General features: G+C 36.7%; 1 protein-coding gene across 2 annotated transcripts in view; it reads right to left on the reverse strand.

The window, feature by feature from the left end:
• The window catches only part of ARK2N (arkadia (RNF111) N-terminal like PKA signaling regulator 2N), a 76,073-nt gene that overhangs the window by 28,334 nt on the left and 33,291 nt on the right, over positions 1–14,448 (reverse strand). For both annotated transcript variants that reach the window (XM_061170072.1, XM_061170071.1), the window contains exon 2: positions 12,273–13,057. In XM_061170072.1, coding sequence (XP_061026055.1) covers positions 12,273–12,987 — 715 coding nt within the window. In that variant the 5' untranslated portion in view covers positions 12,988–13,057. The remainder of the gene's footprint in view (positions 1–12,272; positions 13,058–14,448) is intronic.

The following is a 14,448-nucleotide window of genomic DNA, read 5'->3' on the forward strand; positions in this document are numbered from 1 at the left end:
GATATATTTCTTATCCTTCTTAAAATTCTAGGAAAATTAAGGGAATTAAAGGGAAGTTAAGGGAAGACCACTAGGCACTTCTAAAACAATACCTACATAAAAATGCCACCACATAATCCAAAAATAATTCCCACTTCTTTGTATTAGTACGTATAAGTACTATAATCTTAGGAATACAGACTTTGCCTCAGTGAAACAGAATTCAACAATCCACAACAGCAGTCAAGTTTTTTAAAAACTATTAAAACTACTTCAAATACTTAATACTTCTTTGTCCAAAATACAAAAACAAATTTTTCTGAAAGAAGAATTTTTAAATTGTGCAATCTGGAAAAGGTATAATCACTTTAAAGCACAGCTCATATAAAAAAAACTACTGTTTTTCAAAACAATACTCTTTAAGACGACAACACATTTTCAAGGCACTGTGAGAAACTGAAAATCAGGGGGAAATCTGTATATATGTTTCTGCTATAAAATTATTCTTAAGGTTAAACTCTCCAAACCACAAAATGTCAATTTTTACTTCAGAATAAATTTTAATATTTTGGCATATATTCTATGAATTAAATCAATATATTCTGGTGTTCCTTTTCTTTCTATCAAAACCTCTCTTTCCACATCTTTATCCAAAATTATGTAGAAAAGGCTTCCCAAAATTATTAACACCTTCTCAAATATTCAAAATATTATTTTTACCTTGAATATCAATTATTAAAACCTATGTTTGATAATTCCATTCAATTCACATTTTTCTCTAAAAGGCAAAAAAAAATCTGTAGACCTCCTACTCTGTTATCTAATAACAACAAGAATTAGAATATATCCCAGTCAATACTAGGAATATGTCTATATGTTATTCTTAAAGGATTCATTAATTATTTTCTATTTTAAAATTAAAAGGCATTCCACTACATGCTTAATATATGAAATATTAAATCATGAAACAAAAAAGAAACCTGTTAAGTGCCTGAAGCAGTTTATACATGCATAGAAAAGCAGTCATGTTAACATGCTGAAATTAAATTAACATTTTCTTATATCTAAGAGTCCATGTCTAGTAAAATCTGTGATCCCAGGGAGAAGTTGAAGACAGAACAAACTTCCCTGAAAACATCTCAACTACAAGTAAAGATTACAGATTAGTTAAAAACCTGTCAGTCACCCAAAACCAATCTGCTCTTCCTGTTGACATAAAACCTAATTTAAAAAAAAATTGGCTGAAGTAGTTTACAAGTGTTGTACTATCATTTCAGAGAAACTCCCAATTCTCATATATCAAGTTCTAAAAAGAAAAAAACCACAATAGTCATTTTTCACTTCAAAACTAGAAAAGCAAAATAAATTGACTCAGTCTATTACAGTTAATTTACAAGGTATAAATGTCTGAATATAGAACTAAATAGAAAAAGTGGTGACAATTTTTCTGAGTAGTTACTGGTAAATTACTGAAATAAAACAGAGGTCTTTATTGTTTATACAGTTGACCCTTGAACAACACAAGGGTTGGGGCTCCCACCTGCTGCACAGTTGAAGAAAATCCACATAAAATGTTACAGTCTGTGGTTCTGCATCCACGAATTCAATCAAGCTCAGATCGTACAGAACTACAGTACATATTTAGTGAAAAAAATCTGCATATAAGTGGACCTATGCAGTTCAAACTCCTGTTGTTCTTGTGTCAACTATACATGAAACTCCAAATATGCCACCTATCTTTCCTCTTGCAAAACACAGAATTAGATCTTTTCCAAAGTTGCAACTACATTAAATATTAAAATAATTAACCTTACTCATATTGAGAAGCTATTAAGTTATAAATTTGAAGGGAAAGACTACTAAATTTTTATTATAAGTAAACCCAGTAGAAAGTACAATTAAAAGAAAACAGGTAATGTTAGCAAAGTTATATATTCTTACTGAAAATTTTCTTCCTAATTTAGCTTTTTCTCACAATATTCCTACCAACCCAGAAAAGATAAAATGCCAGTATCTACCAGTCCTAGGCCACACATTAAAAATCTATCATGTTGCAAAACCTTTCAATGTTGTGCTATTTTCTCCCCTTTGACACACTCCATGGGCTCTTTAACATGCCATTTATTTTCAGTCCAGGGATTGAAAACAAAATTAAATTGGTAGTACATTAGCCAATACACTTAGTCACTAGTAATTTAAAAACCCATTCAATACACACCCTTAATAGAGTGACCATTTCATCTGTATCCTCTAGAGGTACCCTTTACATCAGAGTACCAAACAATTCCACTGGATGATGTCTGCCAGGTTATTGGCTCAGGCACTGAGCTTTAAGTTAAAGCTCAAAATAAAAATTTATCTATGTAACAATGAAAACTACTACTTTTCTCATGCATGAAATCAAACTCCTTTCTAATCCGCTTTCCCTACAGTATCTTGCATAGTAGGTACAGAGCATTAATTTGCTCGAAAAGTAATTCATTCTTCCTGCATACAAAGGCTATTTAATATAATTCATTAAAGACTAGCAACAAATTAGTTCATTAAATGACATACGAAAGAATGATATAAAAATGTTCATGCAATATATTCACTCATGACCTCCAGAGCGGGATTAATTACATCATTTCTCCTATTGGAATCAGAAGGGAGTCAACAGTGTTTGTAGAGAATAATGCTAAGAGACTCTCAGGGAATTAACTACTTACCTACCTTGGATTCACTAAGATTCCCTATTTTATATTTTATTTATATTTTTGCATGAAAAAAGCATAAAGATGAGGATCACTCCTACCATCGTATAAATATGGTTCTATGTTCCAACCACATGTAACAAAACTCAAGCTAGAATTTATCAAACTCTGTTCTGAATATCTAATTTTTTAAAAAGAAACTGTTTACTATTATAATTTTTAAAACATCATCAAAAGAAACTTACAATGGGCAAAAGCATATTCTTTCTTACACAATTCAAAAAGCAGATAGTTAACACAATTTTGTGATAGATTCAAAGGTTGTTCTGTAATATTCCCATTTTCAGCAAAGTTAATTGGAAAACTGTAATGTCTTTGAGAACTCTAAAGTACTGTCAACATTGTGACAAGTCACAAAGGGCTGCTGTGGCAGTTCTTGGGAATCAGGCATCTGCATGTAAGCACCTGATTGGGCGACAGGGGAAATTCTTTGGCCAACTAGTTGCATTTTAAGTTCCCTGGGTTCCAGTAGCTGCTTGTTCTCTTCGACAGTGTCAAGTAGAGTTAGCTTTTCCATCCACACTAGGAACTTCTCCTCTTTCTGCCTCTGCATCTTGGAAGAACAGCTCATGGCCTCTTCTAGGACACTGCCTATGCAGCACCTATCACACACAGCACCCCTGTCAAGTAATCCTGGAATTTCCCTGGGCGCTCCTTCAGATCTCCCAGCACAATTGAAGTCAGCTTTAAAGACATTGAGGCCATTTGATAAAACATCGTTAAATCAGAAAACTGTATTTTTATTAAGACATGCTTATTCAGGAAAATGGCATAAGCATTACTAAGAACAGCCATATAGGTATAGCACCATAAGGGGCACTTAAATTAATTAACCAAACAAAAGTAGGTAATTCTGAGAAACATAACATGATACTACCATTTTTCATAGCTTCACTGAAGCTGCGGGGGATTGTGTATTCTGTTACTATACAACTAACTATTAATCTGTAACAGTGGTTTTCAACCTTTGCTGAACATAAAGACCTAGAATGGTTTAACAAATACCAAAACCTAGGCGGTTCCCAGACATTAGAGGTTTGTTTTAAGCTCCCCAGGTGATTCTAATGTACAGCCTTCATTGAAAACCACTGCATCCCTGAATATTTTCACACTATGACTTTAAAATTCTAAAAGTTGTTTTGACAGCTGACCCATAATAAATCAGTATACAATAATTGTCAGCTAATTGATTTTTATCAAATGCTCTTGTTTTAAGCTAAAAAATTTTTTTTCCTTATGGAAAAACCACATAGAGGGGACTTCCCTGGTGGTCCAGTGGTTAAGAATCTGCCTTCCAATGCAGGGACATGGGTTCGATCCCTGGTCGGGGAACTAAGATCCCACATGCCGCAGGGCAACTAAGCCTACGCGCTCTAGAGCCCACGCGCCACAAGTAGAGAGCCCACATGCTGCAACTACTGAGGCTGCGCACTCTAGAGTCTGAGTGCCAAAAGGAAAAATCCCGCATGCCACAACGAAGATCCCACGTGCCGCAACTAAGACCTGACTTAGCCAAATTAACAAAAAAAACCCACAGAGGATATGCATAATCCATGTATACCTCTGGGTCAGTTTTTTATAAACCCTGGTCTGTGCAAGGTGCTAAAAGGTATGCCTCAAAAAAAAAAAAAGTTTTGTGGTTAAGTTTGGGATACGCTACAAATCATATCCTCCCCACTTTGGAGAGCACATTAATGGCTCCGAGTTGTCCTGCAGTAAAGAAATCTGCTTCCACATGATCCATCACTTTCCAAATGTGTGAATAGTGTACAGCTATTAATAGCAAGTAGAACAGTGGTTTCATAGGATTCTAGCGTTAGGATATGCTCCTCTACATACAGTGTTTTATCCTTGAACTAGGCCAGATCAGCTTTGGTTTGGGTCCCATATACTTTGGGTTTCTAATAAAACTAATTATACTGAACTCTTCATTTCTTCAGGGAGCTATTAAAAATGTTACCTCCTCAGACCACTCTTGACTACAACATCTAAAATTGCTTTTCTACCCCATCCTTAGTCCATCTTTATCTCATCTCTTATATCCTGCTTTATTATCATAGTGTATATCCCTACCTGATAGCATATGATGAATTCATTTATTATCTGTCTCCTCAGAAAAGATTAAGTTTCATGAGGGCAGGGACTTTTCATTCACTATTGCATTCGCAATGCCGCATAGTAGGTGCCCAAATATTTGCTGAATGAATGACTGATGGAATCAATCAATCTTGGCCTTATACCATCTACCTATACCAAGAAGTCTTATAAAGAACTACCCTATGAAATGCTCTGTTGTATTTATCTCAGGGTATTTCTGAAAATATGGTTTACTTTATCTCATAGTGATTTTTTATGAATAGACAAAAGAAAAATTTCCCAGGTCTCAGTATCAAGAAAAGAAGTGTTTCTCCTAGAAAATGAGAACTGCTTATGTCATGCCACCTCTTTTCAATGCCTAAAAGGCTATGGGACAAATTTTTAGCCCAATTCTACCTAGCAAACAAAAACCTCATGAAGTTTATTGTTATCAACTTTCCCTCTAACTTCATTTCATTCCTCCTCCCCTGATTACTCCATTCCATCCCCTTTCTTCACATTAAAAAAAAAAAAAGGGCTTCCCTGGTGGCGCAGTGGTTGAGAATCTGCCTGCCAATGCAGGGGACATGGGTTCGAGCCCTGGTCTGGGAAGATCTCACATGCCACGGAGCAACTGGGCCCGTGAGCCACAACTACTGAGCCTGCGTGTCTGGAGCCTGTGCTCCGCAACAAGAGAGGCCGCGATAGTGAGAGGCCCGCGCACCGCGATGAAGAGTGGCCCCCGCTTGCCACAACTAGAGAAAGCCCTCACACAGAAATGGAGACCCAACACAGCCATAAAAAAAATAAATAAATAAATAAAAAATAAATAAATTTTAAAAAAAAATCCATAAAAAAAAAAAAAAACAAGGGCTTCCTTGGTGGCACAGTGGTTAAGAATCTGCCTGCCAATGCAGGGGACGTGGGTTCAAGCCCTGGTCCGGGAAGATCCCACATGCCACGGAGCAATTAAGCCCATGCGCCACAACTACTGAGCCCGCGCTCTAGAGCCCATGAGCCACAACTACTGAAGCCCGTGTGCCTAGAGCCCGTGCTCCGCAACAAGAGAAGCCACCGCAGTGAGAAGCCCATGCTCCGCAACAAGAGAAGCCACCGCAGTGAGAAGCCCGCGCACCGCAACAAAGAGTAGCCTCCCCGCTCGCCACAACTAGAGAGCCTGCACGCAGCAACGAAGACCCAACGCAGCCAAAAATAAATTAATAAAATAAATTTATTTTTTTAAAAACCACCTTATTTATAAGTAAACTTCCTCAAGAAAGGCATACCTTTCCCCAAAGTGTAACATATTTAGCTTACGGAAAGTCTAAATGGAATTTAAAGCACACTAAACTTTCTTTAAACAGTTTATCCCCATTATAAGTGCTGGGTAAACTGAAGTGTACAGGACAGGAAATGATATGACTACTTTGATGTTTCAGATTCTGGCGCTGCTTATTTTTCAACAAACACTGGAAAATGAGTATTTAAAAGCTGAATTCAAAAAACTGGTGTGAGAATACTTATGCTAAGGACAGTGAGATAAGTTGCAGCCTCACAAAGATGACTACCAGCAATAAATACTGAAAACGAGACATTTTGAAGTCTTAAAAAGAGGACCCAATTATACGTGTCAAAACCCACAGAATGCACAACACCAAGTGTGAACCCTAATGGAAACTGTGGACTCTGAATGATAATATGTCAATCTAGGTTCATCGATTATAAGAAATGTACCATTCTGTGGGGGTGTTGATAGTGGAAGAGGCTGTACACATGTGAGGACAGGAATAAGTGGGAAATCTCTGCACCTTCTGCTTAATTTTGCTGTGAACCTACAACTGCTCTAAAAAACACATTAAAAAAAACAAACAACAACCACGGACCATATTCTCACCTTAAACACACATATGTCCTTTTATTAACACTAAAATATATCCTACTTTGAGAAAGACATCAAAAGCAAAGCTTATGCTTTTGCATACACAAAGTTTTTAAAGGCACTCACTTTAGGAAATAAGCTAGGAAAAGCAGGCTGAAAATAATACCTTGGTGCTTTAACGTTAGAGATTGCCAAAGGATACCCACCAGTAAGATTTCAAAGCTTCTAAATTTAAGGTAACATTATCCAGACACTGTAGCATAGAGAAAACCACATTTAAACAATGCATGCTTTTAAAATAATCACTTAAATGGAGTAAAATTTAAAGGTGCTTATGTTTATTAATTACTAATAACATATTTAAAAACTAGATGCCACTGTTCAGAACTTAACTGAAGCAGACTACCAGTTTTACAATGATTTTTAGCTATGGGAGACTTAACATATCACTTTGCTTAACTGAGTAGTTCTCAGCCTGGCTGCCCACTGCCATCACCTGGGAGCTTAAAAATGCTGGTGCCTTTATGCTAAGTGAAATAAGTCCGAGAAAGACAAATACTGCATGATCTCACTTGCATGTGGAATCTTAAAAAAACCAAACTCATAAAAACACAGCAGTTTGGTGTAGAGTACGGGGTGCAGCAAGGATGAGTGAAGGTGATCAAATAGGACAAACTTCCAGTTATAAGATGAGTAAGTTCTGGTGATGTAATACAGCATGGTGGCTATAGTTAACAGTACTGTATTGTATATTTGAGAATTGCTAAGAGAGCAGATCTTAAAACTTCCCAACACACAAATTGTAACTATGTGAAGTGAGAGGCGTGTTAACTAACCCTACTGTGCTAATCATTTCGCAATATATACATTTATCAAATCAACACGTTGTATACCTTAAACTTACACAATGTTATATGTCAACTGTATCTCAAAAAAGCTGGGAGAAAAATGCTGAAGCCTGGGTCAGATCCAGAGATTCTGATTTAATTGGTCTGCAGTGGGGTCTGGGCATCATAAGTTTTAAATGCTCCCACCCCCCAACAAGTGATTCTAACATAAAGCCAGACTGAAAACTGCACAGATATTACCTGCTTTGTTTGCATTTACTAATCACTTTTCAAGCAGTCTTCAACTGATTACTCAGTCTCGGTGTCTTGTTATCAATGTATTTAGTGAGTCCCCTAAATAGCTACCAAAATACAATCAGATTACAGAGGCTTAAATTGGGGACATGGGGCTTTTAGTCACTTCATATTCAATATAGGAAAAAGGTCATGGAATTCCTAACATGGGTTTGGGGGTCTTATCTTCTACCATGAGTTGCTACTGCTTAAATTAATAATAATATTTTTCAAGTAATTCAATCCCCAGTAGGTTAAGAATCCTCACAAATTAAAAAAAAAAAAAAAACAACAAGTGTAGCGAGAGGAAAATGTGCAAAGAACATGAATAGACTGTTTACCAAAAGAATACAAATGGCCAATATGATTTTTCAACTTCATTAGTGATCAAAGAAATGCAAATTAAAACAAAGATACAATTCATTCATCAAACCAGCAACATTTTTATAAACACTCAATAGAAAGAATATAATGCAACAAATACTCAAGCTCTTGGATGGAATAAACTTAATAAAGTATTAAAAAGTAGTTTGGCAGTATGTGTCAAGAGCCTTAAAGTGTTCATACCCTTCCTCATAATAGCAAAAACTAAAAACAGCCCAAAGGGCCAGGAGTAGGGAAGTTATTTTATAGTTAGCTAAATTATTCAAAATCCATACATGGTTTTAGGGAGACTATTGTGTTTTGGTTAAAGGCTCAAAATGCAATGTTAGAGGGAAAGAAAGAAGTATACATAGTATGATAAATTTTGTTACATATTATGGAAGGCAATATACTTAAATGTTAACAAAAGCAGGATTTTAATCTTACACATCACATTTTTCTATTTTCAAAATTTCCTACAAAGGATTTACTAAAGAAATTTTTTTCATTTCCAAGTAAGAGTTAATTGATGAAGCGTAGTAAGTCTCTACCTCAGAAAAACTGTAAGGTAAAATGATAGCTTATCATGAGGAATTTCACTGCATAATTGTGTGTGGTGAGTAGTGAGTGCTGAGATCCTAGCTTCAGTAGGACTGAGCTGCGCCTGGCCACATGGATTAAGGATTCAGATGATCTTAAACAGGTGTCCTCAACAGCCTCCCTGACATTCTCCAACAAAGATCGATTAGATTTTCTAAAATGCAAACCAGCCAAGACAACTGACCCTTACCTACCAAGGTGGATACTATTTTTAGAACCTCAGTCTGAGTGGGCACTTGCATGGTGGACTATTAAACCACACAAAAGCAGGTCATTATAGCCAAGACAAGATGAAGCTACCCTGAGGTTTATTCTATGCTAAATATTTATGAAAAACAACGGTCACTGGAAAAACTCTTCCCTGCTGCCCACCTACAATGATGCATGTAAGTTGGTCTGTTCAGAGAATTTTTGAACTGAAGTCTGATGTCACAGACTTATTCACATTCACTTAATCAAAATTCCCTGCAGGGAATTCCCTGGCAGTCCAATTGTTAAGGCTCTGAGTTTTCACTGCTGAGGGCCCAGGTTCAATCCCTGTTCGGGGAACTAAGATCCCACAAGCCGAGTGTCATGGCCAAAAAAAAAAAAAAAAAAAAAATCCCTGCAAGAGCAGACTTTACAGCTCTAGTCTCAAAGTGATTTTACAGAAAAACTGACCCCCCCAACCCCCGAAGAAATAATGCTCTAATAATAAAGTACGAAGATTAATAATACAAAAAGATCATCTATAAATGAGACACTCAATAAAAGCCTTGAATACTCAAGACTACCACATAGTATTTTCACATTAATATCCACTACAAAATACTCTATTTTTGCTCATCTCTAAGTCCCCCAAATGAAAGAACTGCCAGAATTATCTTGATATGATACCTCCAGATTCTTAAAAGAGCAATATAGTTTCAAAAACTTCAAGGAAAGAATGATCTAGTGTGGATACTAAGCTGCCTGTCAGTTAACTGTTAACTAAAGCAACAACAAAACCACTTCATGAACATCTACTGTCCAAATATCAAACTCAATTATTAAGCATCACCATGCGCTATATAAGTCTGCAGCATTAATTATTTCCACTCTATAAAAGAAAATGCATTAATTGTTCAACTGTTTGGCATAAGTGAATATTTAGCATAATTCCTTCAATGTTTAAGCTGCTGCCAAACAAAAGTTTATAAATACAGCAATTCTGAATTACTAAATTAGTTGTACCTTGATGAAAGCATACAGCAAGAATCTCAGTTTTTACTTTTCCTCTTGGTTTCCATTCTGTATAAACAGCTGGATTCAAATTTCAAATTCCAAGAGATTCGCTGTTAGGTACATCCAGTTTAAGTTCACCTGAATGTCCATGGTGTTGCACTCATCTTCTAAGTCAGTTCACAATTTATCCTATCTTTACAACCTATACAACTTTTCAACAACTGCCTTGCTAAGGTAGAGTGTATCCCCTCTGCCCCAAGGTTATAATGTGATTCAAGAAACTGAGGTATACATAATTATGACATCAGAAATGAAAAATGTCAAAATTTTTCGGGGTAACAATGTGGATAATTGAAGTGAACTTCCTAATATTTAAACTTAGGATATTCTATCTTTGCTGCTTTGCATAATTCCAGGAAAGACCATTCACAGCTGCTTATGTGTACAGCGCCTTCTGAAACTTTGTGGTGCACAGCCTAGGCAGTTATATACAGTGGCCCTGCAGCTTACCTCTCATTTGATTCTCCATGATTACCTTAGAAAACTCTACATATTTTCAAAATCCACCAACTTACTAAGTGTTGTGCACAACAGAAACTAAATTACAGATTCAGATAATTTACTTTGGTGTTTTGGTTAGTATACAATTCAGAAGAGACAAGAAACAGAAGACTGATGTTTTAGAAGTTTTAGACACTGGTCAAGGTAGTCAATTAGCAAAGAGGTTTGGAAAATATGAACAAAGCACACCTAACCTATTTAAGCCAAACAGGGAGAATGCCCATGAAGATATTTCTCATGCCACCTCTACAATGGGGTCTATCTTCAAAGAGCACTTTGTTCACCCACCTTCTCCCTTTCCATAAAAAGACAAAGTATTGGGCAGTTACATAAAAATCTATTTAGTGAGTGGAATTAAGTAAGCACTATATCAAGAGATTCATCATGATCCTGATTAATAGATTAGAACAGGACATAAGAATGCATAAACAATTGTATAGGTGTTAATATAGCTTTCTTTAGAATATTAAGTGTAAATCTGAAATACACCTAGAACCTGCCTTAGAACAACCCCAAAGTTTGCTTCTCTCATGCAGTCATCTGATGAGCTTCAATTAAATCCCCTCCCCCAGTAATTTTAACATAAGGAACTACCAAAGGAATTCAATAGACATTAAAACAGTAAGCATTTCTAACGATTGTTAAAAACTCATATTTAATATACTATATGGATGATGCTTTTATTTTAAGTTGAACACCTATAAAATCATTCTTGTTACTGAGTTTCTGTAAGTTTGGTTAGCTATAGGTTTAATTAACCAATATGATTTTTCTTGAAATATTCTTTGTATATCAGCAATATGCTGACGTATAGAAAAAGAACCATTTCAGAAAACGAGGAAAAAATAGTCACCCATAAAACTTTGAAAACCAAAACTTTCCCCTTTAACGTAGCAATAAATAATGCTGTCATGATCTATTAAATGCCACGTACTTTACAGAATGTTCCTAATCGAAAGAGTCTCTTCAATAATGAGAATTCACCCAAGAACCATTCAGACCTCATCTTTCTTCCACTATGAAATCTCAAGACTGCCTTCATAGTACATACAACAGTACCAGACGTAGTAATATGGAGAAAGCAGATGTGTCAAACATGTAATAAATTACAGACTCTTATACCAGTAAGAGGTGGAACAGCAGATTTTTCTGTACTTTTTAAACTTGGTGGCGTTAAGGGGGAAATTTTGCAAAAAACATTCCTCTCAATGCAAGTGACAACTAGCTAAACATGCACTGAATTGGGGGGGGGGCACATAAAACTACTGTTTTAGGAGGAATAGTTATTAGAAACCTTTAACGAAAGGTAGAACATGTTATTTCAGACACCATAAGCTCGAGTGCAGTGGCTATATAATAAAGGAAGGTGCCTATTCCTGAGGAAAACGTACTTAGTAATAATGCTGAACAGTGAGTATTAAATCTAAGTAGTGCTAGAAAGGCAATGATGGGAATTCAGGTAATGTGTTACAGAGAGAGACTTGTGAGAAATTCCATTACTTAAAAATAATGCTGTCCCTATCATTAAGTATTTTTTTTGGCTGATGTGCTAAAGTGCACTGGAAACCTCAGAACAGGTTTTTAAATTGGCCATGTCTTGTTAATACACTGCAGTCTTCAAATTTACACAGAGCTGCAGGTCTCCTGGATTTTTTCAAGTGTCACTCATCTAACTGAGCCTGAGAGCTGAGAAATGCCATCAGGTGCTCTACAGTCAGTTTAAAAAACATCCTCTACCTGGTATCTCTGCAGTGATTGTCTTGCTGCTCCCTGAAACTTCTTCATCATCATCTGATGAGCTCGTGCTTGAGTCACAAGTCAGGTCACTATCACTGGTACTACTGTCCTGCAACAAGTTGTATTTCTTTCGTGCAGCAGCCTCCCGTTTCTGCCTCAGTAGCCTGATTCTCTCCTTGTGCTTTTGGCTCCGATGACCTTTAACCTTGGCGACTCGGCCATTCTGTTTATCACTGGATTGCCGGTTTTTCTTGGCAGCCATGGTGGATGTTTCACTTTCAGATCGGGACCGGCGAGACTTGCGCCCAACTGTGGCACCAGACACTCCGGAAGGGTCTCCTTCTACCGCTGTTTCTGCCTGGGAGGGTTCATTCTCCTCTGCAGAAGACAGTGTATCTGAATCGGCCAGGTGACCACTAGAGGAAGGGGAAAGCATGCAGTGGTTAGAGGAGTCACTCTCATAAACTCGGCCAGTTGTCGGCTTGTCACTCTCCGTGGATGCTAACTGAGACTCAGAAGAGTCCCTTCTCAGTTCCATCAACAAGCAGGGCATTGAAGAAAGAACTGTAGAATCCACCACACCGTCTTTCGGAACCTGAGATTCCAGTTCTACAGATCCATCTTCCTCCTTAGCTGTCTCTTGTTCAGATGTTTTTGGTGGGACTTCAGACTCAATGAGTTCTTCAACTTTTCCCACTGCCTCCTCCATCTTCATGTCAGACTTTCAAGTTAAATCATGGAGCAGAGTCTAGGAAACTACGTCAAAGATGCAACGGGAAAGCAACCTGTACAAAAACACACAAAAATCAATAAACAGAAATGGCAGATTATTTAATCAACACAACATTCCTACCTTTCTAAGTGGGCAACAAAAGTTACCATCATATAGGCCTTTAAAATACATGTATCTATTATTTGCTTGAACAACAGTCAAATTCAGAGGACTTAATACAACCAAAATACTGGCATACACAGCTACTAAAAATGGCACAATATTAATCTTCTATTACTGAACTTGCAAGACCAGCAAGCAACCAAACAAGGATTTTCAACTTTAAAACTTTATTTAAACTGTTCAAGAAAAGGATCCTCAAAACTTTGATATAGTTAGCATGTATGTTAACTTTAATATAAATGAAAAAGAATGCTCCAAAAAAACTGGTCTACAACAAGTGAACTGGAATGATTACTTTTACATTCAAATCCTCAAAGAAAGGAAGCAAGGGAGTGAGTTACAGTGGAGTGACATCAAATGTACACTTATGTTAAAGGGAAAAAAAACCCCATCAATTACGTGCATTTGGCAAGTGAGCAACAAAAGTAATTACATGCATCAAAGCTGTCATTCCTCTCAATAGGAGTTGCTCTAGAGGGGCATTAAGATGAAAAACCTGAATCTGCTGTTTCCTCAGTTCTTCCTAGTTCCCAGAAACCTCTCATTATGCTGAATATGATGAGTCTAATGTTTAAACATATGTTTTGTTTCATAAACAATAGCCACTAAATACAGATTAACTACTTTGTGAACCCAGAAAACCTAATACTCTCTATTCTGTGAATGACTTAAGGGGTTTAAAAGAAAACCCCCTACACACATTCTCCACCTCCTATGCTAACTTTAGAACCTAATATCCTTCCCCCACTGTATGTGCTACAACTCCACTTAATCACAGAGAAACAGGACATAATCTTTAACCACAAGAGTTGTGACCTATGCAGTGCAAACTGGTGGTTTTTTAAGAGGATGCTAACAATGTGCAAAGCAAGTAAATACCTCACCCTGAACAACTGATGTTAAAGAAGGCAATGATCATAATGTGCCATGAGTCACAGACAGACACAAACATTAAGCTAGATGGTATGTCAGTAAGGTACAATAAGACATCTCCGTCACTTCATTCCATCAAGTTACTTAATAGTTCACTATATGATAGACAGCAACTAGAAGATATCTGAAAAATCCTTTTATTGATCTAACATGACAAGCCTACATTTTTGCTTACTATAAACATAAATGTTCTATATATCTGGGTTTTTTTCAGGTCCTGTTCTCAGCTGCTGATAAAACAGGCATTCTGATGAAGTTTCCTTAACACATTCATGAAAACCAGAACATTCATGGCCACTGGAAACGTAAGCTAAAAACAATCTCATGGAGCTTCCCCGGTGGCGCAGT

The sequence above is a fragment of the Eubalaena glacialis genome, chromosome 15 (assembly GCF_028564815.1).
Source record: "Eubalaena glacialis isolate mEubGla1 chromosome 15, mEubGla1.1.hap2.+ XY, whole genome shotgun sequence".
NCBI lineage: Eukaryota > Metazoa > Chordata > Mammalia > Artiodactyla > Balaenidae > Eubalaena > Eubalaena glacialis.